This window comes from Somniosus microcephalus, chromosome 1 (genome assembly GCF_052327205.1).
Source record: "Somniosus microcephalus isolate GS21.2 chromosome 1, FLI_Smic_1.0, whole genome shotgun sequence".
NCBI lineage: Eukaryota > Metazoa > Chordata > Chondrichthyes > Squaliformes > Somniosidae > Somniosus > Somniosus microcephalus.
In genome coordinates, this window is record NC_140987.1 from 272,096,840 (window position 1) to 272,109,109 (window position 12,270).

Sequence of the window (12,270 nt, forward strand, 5' to 3'; positions counted from 1 at the left end):
AAACCTGCCACCGCCGCGTGTGCGCCGTGGGAGCGGCCATCTTGGACGCCATCTTGCCCGACCTCGTGGGGTCCGCCATCTTGTGAGCAGACAGCGTGGACCCCATCTTGTATCGATCAGGGCCCTACAGTGGCATCGGTCACAGTGGACCAGACCAGGCCGCACCCGCTATCCAGATCAATGGTGGACATCGAGGTAAACGGGTGCCGGGTTAAATGCTTAATTGACAGTGGAAGCACGGAGAGCTTTATCCACCCAGAACTGGCACAACAACTCTCCCTAAAGGTGGTCCCTACTCAGGGTACCATCTCTATGGCTGACAAAACCCAGACATCGACCATTCTGGGTTACTGCACGGTACAATTGTGCGTTAACGGAACTGTATATGATAATTTTAAAGTATTAATCATGAAGAACCTATGTGCGAGCGTGATCTTGGGCCTGGATTTCCAGTGCAACCACCAAAGCATCACGCTCAAGTACGGTGGGTCCCAGCCGCCCCTCACAGTGTGCGGTCTGGCTACCCTGAAGGTAAAGCCGCCTTCGCTATTCGCGAACCTTACCCCTAACTGCCGGCCAATAGCGACCAAAAGCAGGAGGTACAGCTGGGAGGACAGGCGGTTTATCGCGACCGAGGTAGACAGGCTCCTGAAAGAGCGCATTATTGAACGCAGCAACAGCCCGTGGCGCGCCCAAGTGGTAGTGGTAAGGGGTAGCGAGAAGAAACGGATGGTGATCGACTATAGTCAAACGATCAACAGGTACACCCTACTAGACGCCTACCCGCTACCCCGCATATCAGAAATGGTGAACCAAATCGCCCAATACCGGGTGTTCTCCACCATCGACCTCAAGTCAGCGTACCACCAGCTCCCTATCAGACCAGAGGACCGCCCGTACACCACCTTCGAGGCGAACGGACGCCTCTACCAATTCCTCAGAGTCCCCTTTGGGGTGACGAATGGGGTCTCGGTCTTCCAGAGGGAGATGGACCGCATGGTCGATGACCACCACTTGCAGGCAACCTTCCCCTACCTCGACAACGTCACCATCTGCGGTCACAACCAGCAGGATCACGACTCGAACCTCGAGAGGTTCCTGAAAACCGCACAAAAACTCAACCTCACCTACAACGAGGACAAGTGCGTTTACAACACCACGCGCCTCTGCATACTAGGCAGCGTGGTGGAGAATGGGGAAATCGGACCAGACCCCGACCGATTGCGCCCCCTACGGGAGCTGCCCCTGCCCAACACTCCCAAAGCCCTGAAAAGATGCCTGGGGTTATTTTCTTATTATTCCCAATGGGTCCCCAACTACTCCGACAAAGCCCGCCCCCTCTTGAAAGCATCCTCTTTCCCGCTCTCTGCTGAGGCCCACGCCGCCTTCAAAAGCATTAAGCAGGATATTGAGCGGGCCACGCTACAGGCAGTGGACGAGAACACTCCATTTCAAGTGGAAAGTGATGCGTCTGACTTCGCCTTGGCGGCCACTCTCAACCAGGCGGGGCGGCCCGTAGCTTTCTTCCGCAGTGCGCCACTGGCGCCACTACCTAGCCGGCAAACGCTTCACCCTACTTACCGACCAGCGGTCGGTAGCGTTTATGTTCAATAATAAACAGAGGGGGAAGATTAAAAATGATAAGATTCTTAGGTGGCGGATCGAGCTCTCCACCTTCGAGTACGACATCATTTACCGGCCAGGGGCCCTTAACGAATCCCCTGACGCCCTCTCACGAGGGATGTGTGCCAGCGCCACCGGGGATCGGCTACAGACCCTCCACAACGACCTCTGCCACCCAGGGGTCACGCGGCTGTTCCACTTCATAAAGTCCCGTAACTTACCCTACTCGATTGAGGAAGTTCGGTCCCTGACCAGGAACTGCCGCACTTGCGCTGAGTGCAAGCCTCGGTTCTACCGCCCAGATAGAGCCCACTTAATCAAAGCTACACGGCCCTTTGAGCGGCTCAGCTTAGATTTCAAGGGCCCCCTCCCGTCCGTCGACCGCAATGTTTACTTCCTGAACATTGTGGACGAATACTCCCGGTTCCCATTCGCCTTCCCCTGCCCAGACATGACCAGCGCCACGGTCATTAAATGCCTCAACAGCCTGTTCTGCCTGTTCGGTATGCCGAGCTACATCCATACGGATAGGGGGGCGTCCTTCATGAGTGACGAGCTACGCCAGTACATGCTGTCCAGGGGGATCGCCACGAGCCGTACCACCAGCTACAACCCCCGGGGTAACGGCCAAGTGGAGCGGGAGAATGGGACAGTATGGAAAGCAGTCACTCTAGCTCTAAGGACCAAGGGCCTCCCTATCTCCCGCTGGCAGGAAGTCCTCTCGGATGTGCTCCATTCGATACGGTCGCTATTGTGTACGGCCACTAATACCACGCCTCATGAACGAATGTTTGTCTTTCCCCGGAAATCCACCTCAGGCGTATCCATGCCGTCATGGCTCTCCACCCCAGGTCCGGTACTCGTGCGAAGGCATGTGAGGGGCCACAAGACGGACCCTCTCGTGGAGCCAGTACACCTACTCCACGCCAACCCCCAATACGCATATGTCCGGCACGCCGACGGAAGGGAGGACACCGTGTCCATAAAAGACGTCGCCCCAGCCGGCATCGACAACAACCACGGCAATAGCGGCAACGACGATCACAGCAACTCTTACCACCCACTACTCTTTCATCACCCCCGGAAGAACACCGACCAACGGCACCCCCACCAACTACCCCTTCAACAACCCTGGCGGCACCCCCGGCAGAGACCCAGGAGGCTACCGGGGACACCCAGCTGACACCCGCGGCACCGCAACAGCCACGTCGGTCGCAGAGGACTATCAAACCCCCGAACAGACTAAATCTATAGAAGGGGTGAATGTGATGAAATATTTCCATTCATCACTGCCTGTGGCTGAGATCGGTTTCAGTGTCATTTCCCTTCCCCCAGACCTCATTGTATTGTGTACTGGAATGTGCTGTATTGTATACTGGAATGTGCTGGAATGTGCTGTGTGTAGGGCTCCGCCCATACCTGGCCTCGTTTGTAAGCTAGCTCAGTCTGGCCTCAGTCTCCAGAAGGAAGACATCTCTCTCTCTTACGTGTTACGTTCTAAGTTAATAAAAGCCTTGTTTTGTTCTGTTACCTTCGAGTCTCGGGATTATTGAGGCACATCACTTGGCTCTGTTTAAATCCGCCTCTCCCGCTCTCGGCTCTGTTTAAATCAGCCTCTCCCGCTCTCGGCTCTGTTTAAATCAGCCTCTCCCGCTCTCGGATCTGTTTAAATCAGCCTCTCCCGCTCTCGGATCTGTTTAAATCAGCCTCTCCCGCTCTCGGCTCTGTTTAAATCAGCCTCTCCCGCTCTCGGCGCTGTTTAAATCAGCCTCTTTCGCTCTCGGCGCTCTGTTTAAATCAGCCTCTCCCGCTCTCGGCTCTGTTTAAATCCGCCTCTCCCGCTCTCGGCTCTGTTTAAATCAGCCTCTCCCGCTCTCGGCTCTGTTTAAATCAGCCTCTCCCACTCTCGGATCTGTTTAAATCAGCCTCTCCCGCTCTCGGATCTGTTTAAATCAGCCTCTCCCGCTCTCGGCTCTGTTTAAATCAGCCTCTCCCGCTCTCGGCTCTGTTTAAATCAGCCTCTCCCGCTCTCGGCTCTGTTTAAATCAGCCTCTCCCGTTCTGGGCTCTGTTTAAATCAGCCTCTCCCGTTCTGGGCTCTGTTTAAATCAGCCTCTCCCGCTCTCGGCTCTGTTTAAATCAGCCTCTCCCGTTCTGGGCTCTGTTTAAATCAGCCTCTCCCGCTCTCGGCTCTGTTTAAATCAGCCTCTCCCGCTCTCGGCTCTGTTTAAATCAGCCTCTCCCGCTCTCGGCTCTGTTTAAATCAGCCTCTCCCGCTCTCGGCTCTGTTTAAATCAGCCTCTCCCGCTCTCGGCTCGGTTTAAATCAGCCTCTCCCGCTCTGGGCTCTGTTTAAATCAGCCTCTCCCGTTCTGGGCTCTGTTTAAATCAGCCTCTCCCGTTCTGGGCTCTGTTTAAATCAGCCTCTCCCGCTCTGGGCTCTGTTTAAATCAGCCTCTCCCGCTCTGGGCTCTGTTTAAATCAGCCTCTCCCGTTCTGGGCTCTGTTTAAATCAGCCTCTCCCGCTCTGGGCTCTGTTTAAATCAGCCTCTCCCGCTCTGGGCTCTGTTTAAATCCGTCTCTCCCGCTCTCGGCTCTGTTTAAATCGGCCTCTCCCGCTGTGGGCTCTGTTTAAATCAGCCTCTCCCGCTCTCGGCTCTGTTTAAATCAGCCTCTCCCGCTCTCGGCTCTGTTTAAATCAGCCTCTCCCGCTCTGGGCTCTGTTTAAATCCGTCTCTCCCGCTCTCGGCTCTGTTTAAATCAGCCTCTCACGCTCTGGGCTCTGTTTAAATCAGCCTCTCCCGCTCTCGGCTGTTTAAATCAGCCTCTCCCGCTCTGGGCTCTGTTTAAAATCAGCCTCTCCCGCTCTCGGCTATGTTTAAATCCGTCTCTCCCGCTCTCGGCTCTGTTTAAATCAGCCTCTCCCGCTCTCGGCTCTGTTTAAATCAGCCTCTCCCGCTCTCGGCTCTGTTTAAATCAGCCTCTCCCGCTCTCGGCTCTATTTAAATCAGCCTCTCCCGCTCTCGGCGCTCTGTTTAAATCAGCCTCTCCCGCTCTCGGCTCTGTTTAAATCAGCCTCTCCCGCTCTCGGCGCTCTGTTTAAATCAGCCTCTCCCACTCTGGGCTCTGTTTAAATCAGCCTCTCCCGCTCTCGGCTCTGTTTAAATCAGCCTCTCTCGCTCTCGGCTCTGTTTAAATCAGCCTCTCCCGCTCTCGGCTCTGTTTAAATCAGCCTCTCCCGCTCTCGGCTCTGTTTAAATCAGCCTCTCCCGCTCTCGGCTCTGTTTAAATCAGCCTCTCCCGCTCTCGGCTCTGTTTAAATCAGCCTCTCTCGCTCTCGGCTCTGTTTAAATCAGCCTCTCCCGCTCTCGGCTCTGTTTAAATCAGCCTCTCCCGCTCTCGGCTCTGTTTAAATCAGCCTCTCCCACTCTGGGCTCTGTTTAAATCAGCCTCTCCAGCTCTCGGCTCTGTTTAAATCAGTCTCTCCCGTTCTCGGCTCTGTTTAAATCAGCCTCTCCCGCTCTCGGCTCTGTTTAAATCAGCCTCTCCCGCTCTTGGCTCTGTTTAAATCAGCCTCTCCCGCTCTCGGCTCTGTTTAAATCAGCCTCTCTCGCTCTCGGCTCTGTTTACATCAGCCTCTCCCACTCTCGGCTCTGTTATATAAAATTCCTCCATATACGCTTACTCTCCCCATGGTCCCGTGAAAACCTCCCATTTCTCTAGGTTTTGGTCACTGTATTGAAGAGTTATACAATAGAATATAAAACATTGATTTATGATCAGTCAGGGGCAATTAACAGCACTTTTTTATCGTAATTCCAATGCAATGTTTCATTAGGGAGCAGAATGCAGATATGGGAAATGTTGGCACTGTGAGGAATATTTAATGTCTGAAAATGGTTCTGCTCATTGTATTTTTTTAAAATCGGTATTGCTTTGTGAAAGTGATGCTACACTAATGGTAAATAACTAAAGTCCCCATCACTTACACTGTCCACACTTATCCTGGACAGCCGCCTGTCGAATTCACTACCACAGGGAGTGGTTGAGGCGAATAGTAGAGATGCATTCAAGGAGAAGCTAGTTAAACACATGAGGGAGAAAGGAAGAGAAGGTTATGCTGATAGGGTGAGATGAAGAGGGGTGGGCGGAGGCTCGTGTGGAGCATAAACACTGGCATAGACCAGTTGGGCCGAATGGCCTGTTTCTGGGCTGTAAAATTAGATAGTGGGCAACTGGTGCTAACTATTTGACATTACCACAGCCGCCAATTACAATAAACCATATTAAGCACACTGATTATTTCGGGCTGTTCAAGCAGCTGTTCGCAACTCGTTCAAGTGTGATATCTTTACAATCCCGGTTATTCCCTATTTCTCCATCACAAATTCCAGGCTCTGTTTTACAATCAGGTATAAACTCCGTTCTTCCTACATTACAAACTTTTCTGCTGCCCGCATCGGTTTTGATAACAAAACCTCAAGTAAGTATCCGAACAGGGTCACTAAGTTGTGAAAGTCTCGATCTTCCAAGCTCCGAGTGGAGACGTTGGAGTGTGCAACTCCCTTCATTAGTGCAGTGCTGCTTTGAAAGATTTATTTTTTTATTGTTAAAAACTTACAATTTTCTTTGTAACTGGACTGTGTATGAAAGTAATTAATTGTTTCATGCTGGGCGATAAAAGGGAAACTGTATGAGTAAGGCTTAAAATAGAATCCAGCAAGACAGTGCCTCGTTCAGGTATTGAAAGCCAGTGATAGTGAAACAAAATTTTGCGGTACACAGTCACCGCCACCTTCACTGTCTATTCTACATCCTCCCCAAACATGCAATTTTTAAGGACTTTTATGGATTTCCTGTTGTCCCGCTCTGCCTTGCCCGCCACCTCCAGCATCTTGGCCATGAGGTTACAACGAGCAGCGCGTATCGCGGGCAAATGGCGCTGTAAGCGGCGGGGACTGTACCTCAGACGGCCGGACACAAGTCAAACATTTCTACTCTGCGGTGCTTTCCATTCACCTACCTGTGTGACGTCAAGACCACCGACCTCCCTTCTTTAATGATACTGAGAATTGTGTTCCACAGGAATCTCCGCGCCTTCGGGTCCATCCCTGTTGTGGGTTCATCCTGTTTTAGACAATGAAACAGACTCTCGGTTTAAAATGTTAATCACTGCATTTGTTGTCAGGATATTCAGCAGCATAAGGATTAATAGATGGCTACGATTATTTAAAGGGGCACTGTGCGGCTATGATGGTGATTTCAGGGAATCAAGTATGTGTGACATTTAAAAAAAACAGTAGACATCTGCACCAGTTCATAGATGTCATCTTCATGTAAAAGCTCTTTCCTTACCTTTGAAAGAAAGAAAGACTTGCATTGATATAGCGCCATGAGTCCAAAGTGCTTCTTTACTGTACAGTGGCAGATCTGCACAACAGCCAACCTTACAATGTTCCAAACTCGGGGGGCTGAAATTCCATGATGCGTTATTTGCAACACATTTTATGTGTACCGCCCGAGTTTACTATTGAAGCCTTTAACTGGCTTATTTTGAACAGGCTAATGACTTCATTAAAATAGTGAACAGGGGAATTTCACCCGAACACATTAACTGATTTGTAAAAAGATTGCACTGAGAGGAATTTTGTGTATTTGCAAACTGGAGATAACTGGCATCAGCGAGCGACCCTTTAACCTACAATCCATATTCCTGAAGTGATGCTCGTGTTTGCACATGATAGTAATATAAAGAGGGTAACATATTATGTAGGTTTATGTCCTTAGGACTTGATTATTTTAGGAATGGAGCTGAAGCACTGTATAATCAGGTGTGTCTAGGTTTTTATATGCTTCACACCTGAAGGGGCACAACCAGTGTGACTGAGATTTTATAGGGTGGAACTTGCGATTGGTGGAGTTTGTGTACAACTGTGTAACTGGTTTACTTTAAATTCCTTAGGATTTGGAATGCACTGCCTGATAGGGTGGTGGATACAGATTCAATAGTAGCCTTCAAAAGGGAGTTGGATAAATACCTGAAGGAGAAAAGAATTACAGGGATATGGGGAAAATGCAGTGGAGTGGGACTAACAGGAGTGCCCTTCGAAAGAGCCGCCGCAGAGTTGATGGGCTGAATAGCCTCCTTCTGTGCTGCATTATTCTATGATTGTATTCTATGATTCCTTCAAGGTAATTTTGGCTTTCGACAATGATGTAAAACGGGCGATATTGGATCAGCCGCACGTTATTTAATTTTTTTAAAATTCATTTATGGGTTGTGGGCGTCGCTGGCAAGGCCAGCATTTATTGCCCATCCCTAATTGCCCTTAAGAAGGTGGTGGTGAGCTGCCTTCTTGAACTGCTGCAATCCGTGTGGTGAAGGCACTCCCACAATGCTGTTAGGGAGGGAGTTCCAGGATTTTGACCCAGCGACGATGAAGGATCGGCGATATATTTCTGAATCAGGATGGTGTGTGACTTGGAGGGGAACTTGGAGGTGGTGGTGTTCCCATGCGCCTGCTGCCCTTGTCCTTCTAGGTGGAAGAGGTCATGGGTTTGGGAGGTGCTGTCAAAGAAGCCTTGGCGAGTTGCTGCAGTGTGTCTAGTAGATGGTACACACTGCAGCCATGGTGCGCCAATGGTGGAGGGAGTGAATGTTTAAGGTGGTGGATGAGGTGCCAATCAAGCGGGCTGCTTTGTCCTGGATGGTGTTGAGCTTCTTGAGTGTTGCTCGAGCTGCACTCATCCAGGCAAGTGGAGAGTATTCCATCACACTCCTTATCTCTCCCATTGGAAATGAAAATCGGGAGAGATGTATGATGGGCGGCTGAATCGCTATCACCCAAAGTCAAAATTATCCCCCTTATTTTAATCGGGTTAACCTATATAAAATAGCACAGAAGGTGGTGTAATACAAACACATTAGATTATTTTTACACCAATATGCTGGTTTGTAAGATAGTCTCTTTAAGAAAAGGACGAATTGCCTCTTCCATGGGCGTAAACTAAGCATAAAACATTGGGGGAGAGTTTCCTCGGGGTTCTCCCACCGCCATGTCATCGGATGAGTCAGAAACGGTGTAAATGCTGCTTACGCCAGAGTTATGGTGGACCAGGGGGAGAATCCCTGCGGAAACTCTCCCCCATTAAAACCGGCAAACTAGGCAATGGCAAGTTTGTTACTGCAAGTAAGATTGTAAGACAAGTGCTAGGTTAGAATAATAGAATCATTGAGTTAGGAGGCCATTCGGCCCATTGCGCCTGTGCTGGCTCTTTGAAAGATCTATCCAATTAATCCCACACCCCCCTGCCCTTTCTCCATAGCCCTGCATTGTTTGCATTTTCATCTATATATCCAATTCCCTTTTGAAAGTTACTATTGAATCTGTTTCCACCGCCCTTTCAGGCAATGCATTCCAGATCATAACAACTCGCTGGTTCGTTTGCCAATTACCTTAAATCTGTGTCCTCTGGTTACCAACCCTCCTGCCAGTGGAAACAGTTAATCCCGATTTTCTCTATCATTATGAGCTTACTATTGTTTTTCTGCAGTACTCTGCTTCCACTCATTGGGTCCAAATTCAGTACAAGAGGTTGACAGTCAGGCAGGACGTAAGTGAACAGTGTGAAATACTCACCAGAAATAACACAGGAGGCCCCCCAATCAGAGCCATGGCGGTGGAGAGTTTGCGCCTGTTCCCACCGCTGTAATTGCCGGCTCTTTTGTCTGCATATCGAATAATTCCCAGCTTTCGGATCCCCCATTCAGCAACCTGATGGAAAGGAAAACAGTCAGTGCGCACAAATAACCTGCTCCAAAACCATTCCACGATTGCAAACTAGAAACACGCCAACGGTGGAACGATGAAAATCAGGGATGTGCAAGAGGCCAGAATTGGAGGAGTGCAGAGATTTTGGAGGGTTGTTGGGCTGGAGGAGGTTACAGAGATAGGGATGGACAAGGCCATGGAGGGATTGGAAAATAAGGATGAGCATTCTAAAATTGAGGCTTTGTCGGATCAATGGAAAAGCCAGGACCTGCAAATAGTCCATCTGGGGACTGTTTCCGGTTAAATTGCTAGTCTGGGCACAGGTAGTTGATGTCAGCCAGGCTGAGTGAGGGGAGGAACACAACAGTTAGGTATGAGGAAAAAAAAGTCGTTAAGCTGTCCGCTCCTATTTGTTACCCAGCTGAAAAAGCGCATGTGTGGACTTCAGGTGACAATAAGAACAGATTGTGGCTAGAATGTGGAACTCACTACCACAGGGAGAGGTTGAGGTGAATAGCATAGATGCATTTAAGGGGAAGCTAGATAAACATATGAGGGAGAAAGGAACAGAAGGATATGCTGATAGGGTGAGATGAAGTAGGGTGGGAGGAGGCTCGTGTGGAGCATAAACAGCGGCATGGACCTGTTGGGCTGAATGGCCTGTTTCTGTGCTGTAAATACTATGTAATATGATCAGGCTCATCTGTCCTCTCCTCCCGAAAGCTTGAATACCCGACGGACACTCATTGCCTCGAGCTCGCACAAGAATGAGAATGTAGGTGATTGTTATCATCTTCAGGACAGGACAGAATGAGAGAGGATGGTGGGAGGGGAGAAGGAAACCATTTTGTTTCCCACCATAGCACAGGAGGGGAACTTGCTCAACACATTTCTGTAAAACCCAACAGCACGAGCTACTGGAAGCACGAACTACTGGAAGCAATGTCACTCAGATCGACTACACGCTTTATGCTATCAATTCTGGTGCACTACTTTACCTTGCAGATTTCTTTTTCAGGAATTCCGTGCAGGAGTGCGTAAAGCTCCAGATGCTCGCGGCCAGTCAGCAGTTCATTGATGGCGTCAAACTGAGGACAGTAACCCATGTTCTGATGGGCCTCGTCCATGTTGGATAAAATACTGTAGCAGAGAAACCAACCCAGAGCATTTCTTTAGTAAAACCTCTGCAACCTACTCTTTTGTTACACACTCTACTGAGCAGCAATCTGGCACGGGGAGAGCAGTCTCCACCCTTCAGCTGCAAATCCAGATTCGCTCTGGATCTTACTGTGTTCTTCCAGCTAATTTGGCAAATTTAAGATAGTACAAGAAAGCTGAGTGGTTGCAGGTTCCTAAGATCCCAATCCCTTTTACGTAAAAGTAAATACTACAAATATCATTAGAAGGCAACGCCATTGTGTAAACAACCCGGGACCAGTACTTCTGGAGCCAATGCAAACCTCCTTGGGAGGAAATGTCACAGAGTCCCTGCAGCAGCAAAGTTGGAAGACAACACTTTAAACAACCAGGCGATCTACTTATATGTTTAGAACATTATCCCTCAATCAATGGCACTAAAACAGATGATCTGGTCGTTATCTCATCACATTTGTGGGAGCTTGCTGTGCACAACTTGGCTGACGTGTTTCCTACATTACAACAGTGACTACACTTCAAAGATGACACGCCACAGTGTCAGGGTGTGTCGTTTTAGTCCTGGATCCTCCCATCCCAGACATCGGGGAAGGTCTCAGTTAGAATAACAAAAGATGTGAGTGTCACTTTGCACTAACAGCGCACATGCAAACCTTGCACAGGTGCAGCCGCTAAATCCACCTTCAATATAGATGGGACGATCGGCAAAGAATGGAAACGAGCACATTTACAGAAGGGGCATGAAAATCTCCGATGCTTAAACTAACTGAAATACAACAGCCTCGTGCTACAGGCAAGCACTAAAATGCTAACCATAAACCACTCAGGCATTTTCATTGCAGATACATAATGAAAGATTTACTATGTGGCAAACTAACTATTTCTGAGCACTCAGATACAATGAACCACATGCACTCCTACCTGTGTCCATTCAGGAAAGCTTCTCCTCCTGTTACATAACTATCACCGGTCAGCATCTTGAAGGTTGTTGTTTTCCCAGCACCGTTCACCCCTAGCAGCCCAAAACACTGGAATGGGAGAAACACCAGCATCAGAAAACTTGCTTGAGTTCCGGATACGAACAGCTATCGAATTATCTTATCACCTCAACAAAATGAATGAAGCTCAGAGGAAAAGGGCACTCGTCACAGAACTCAATCATGTTTCCTGACTCCTAACGTACCCATTGGCCTTTTAAAGGAACGTCCCAGGATCAGGCGCTCTGGAGTTGACGACTTATCAAATTCCTGCCCCCTCCCCAAGGAGAAAATAAAAGACAACACTTTAAATACCCAGGCAATCTACTTATTATATGTTTTTAACCCTATCCCTCTAGCAAAGCCACCAAAACAGATGATCTGGTCATTATCTCGTCATATTTGTGGGAGCTTGCTGTGCACAATATGGCTGCCGCGTTTCCTACATTACAACAGTGACTACACTTCAGAAGTACTTCATTGGCTGTAAAGCGCTTTGGGACGTCTTGAGGTCATGAAAGGCGCTACAGAAATGCAAGTTTTAAAAAATTTATCTCTATCTGGTCTTCCTATTGGAGCTACCTTTTTCCCAGTGGCAGTGTTCCTGGAGTTGATGCTGAAATGTCCAGCTAGACACACTCAGCCTATGATGGGGGCCGTTTTCTGTGAAATATCTCTCCACCAGTGAGAGACATTCCAGCCCGGGCAGCATTCAAAATTGTCTTGTGTTAAAAATTGTGTCAGG

General features: G+C 49.0%; 1 protein-coding gene across 1 annotated transcript in view; it reads right to left on the reverse strand.

The window, feature by feature from the left end:
- The window catches only part of LOC147124799 (phospholipid-transporting ATPase ABCA1-like), a 182,355-nt gene that overhangs the window by 17,336 nt on the left and 152,749 nt on the right, over positions 1 to 12,270 (reverse strand). The window contains exons 44-47 of the mRNA XM_085993395.1: positions 11,470 to 11,576; positions 10,392 to 10,533; positions 9,262 to 9,396; positions 6,645 to 6,748 (exon numbers count right to left, since the gene is read on the reverse strand). Of these exons, the coding sequence (XP_085849521.1) occupies positions 6,645 to 6,748; positions 9,262 to 9,396; positions 10,392 to 10,533; positions 11,470 to 11,576 (488 nt within the window). The remainder of the gene's footprint in view (positions 1 to 6,644; positions 6,749 to 9,261; positions 9,397 to 10,391; positions 10,534 to 11,469; positions 11,577 to 12,270) is intronic.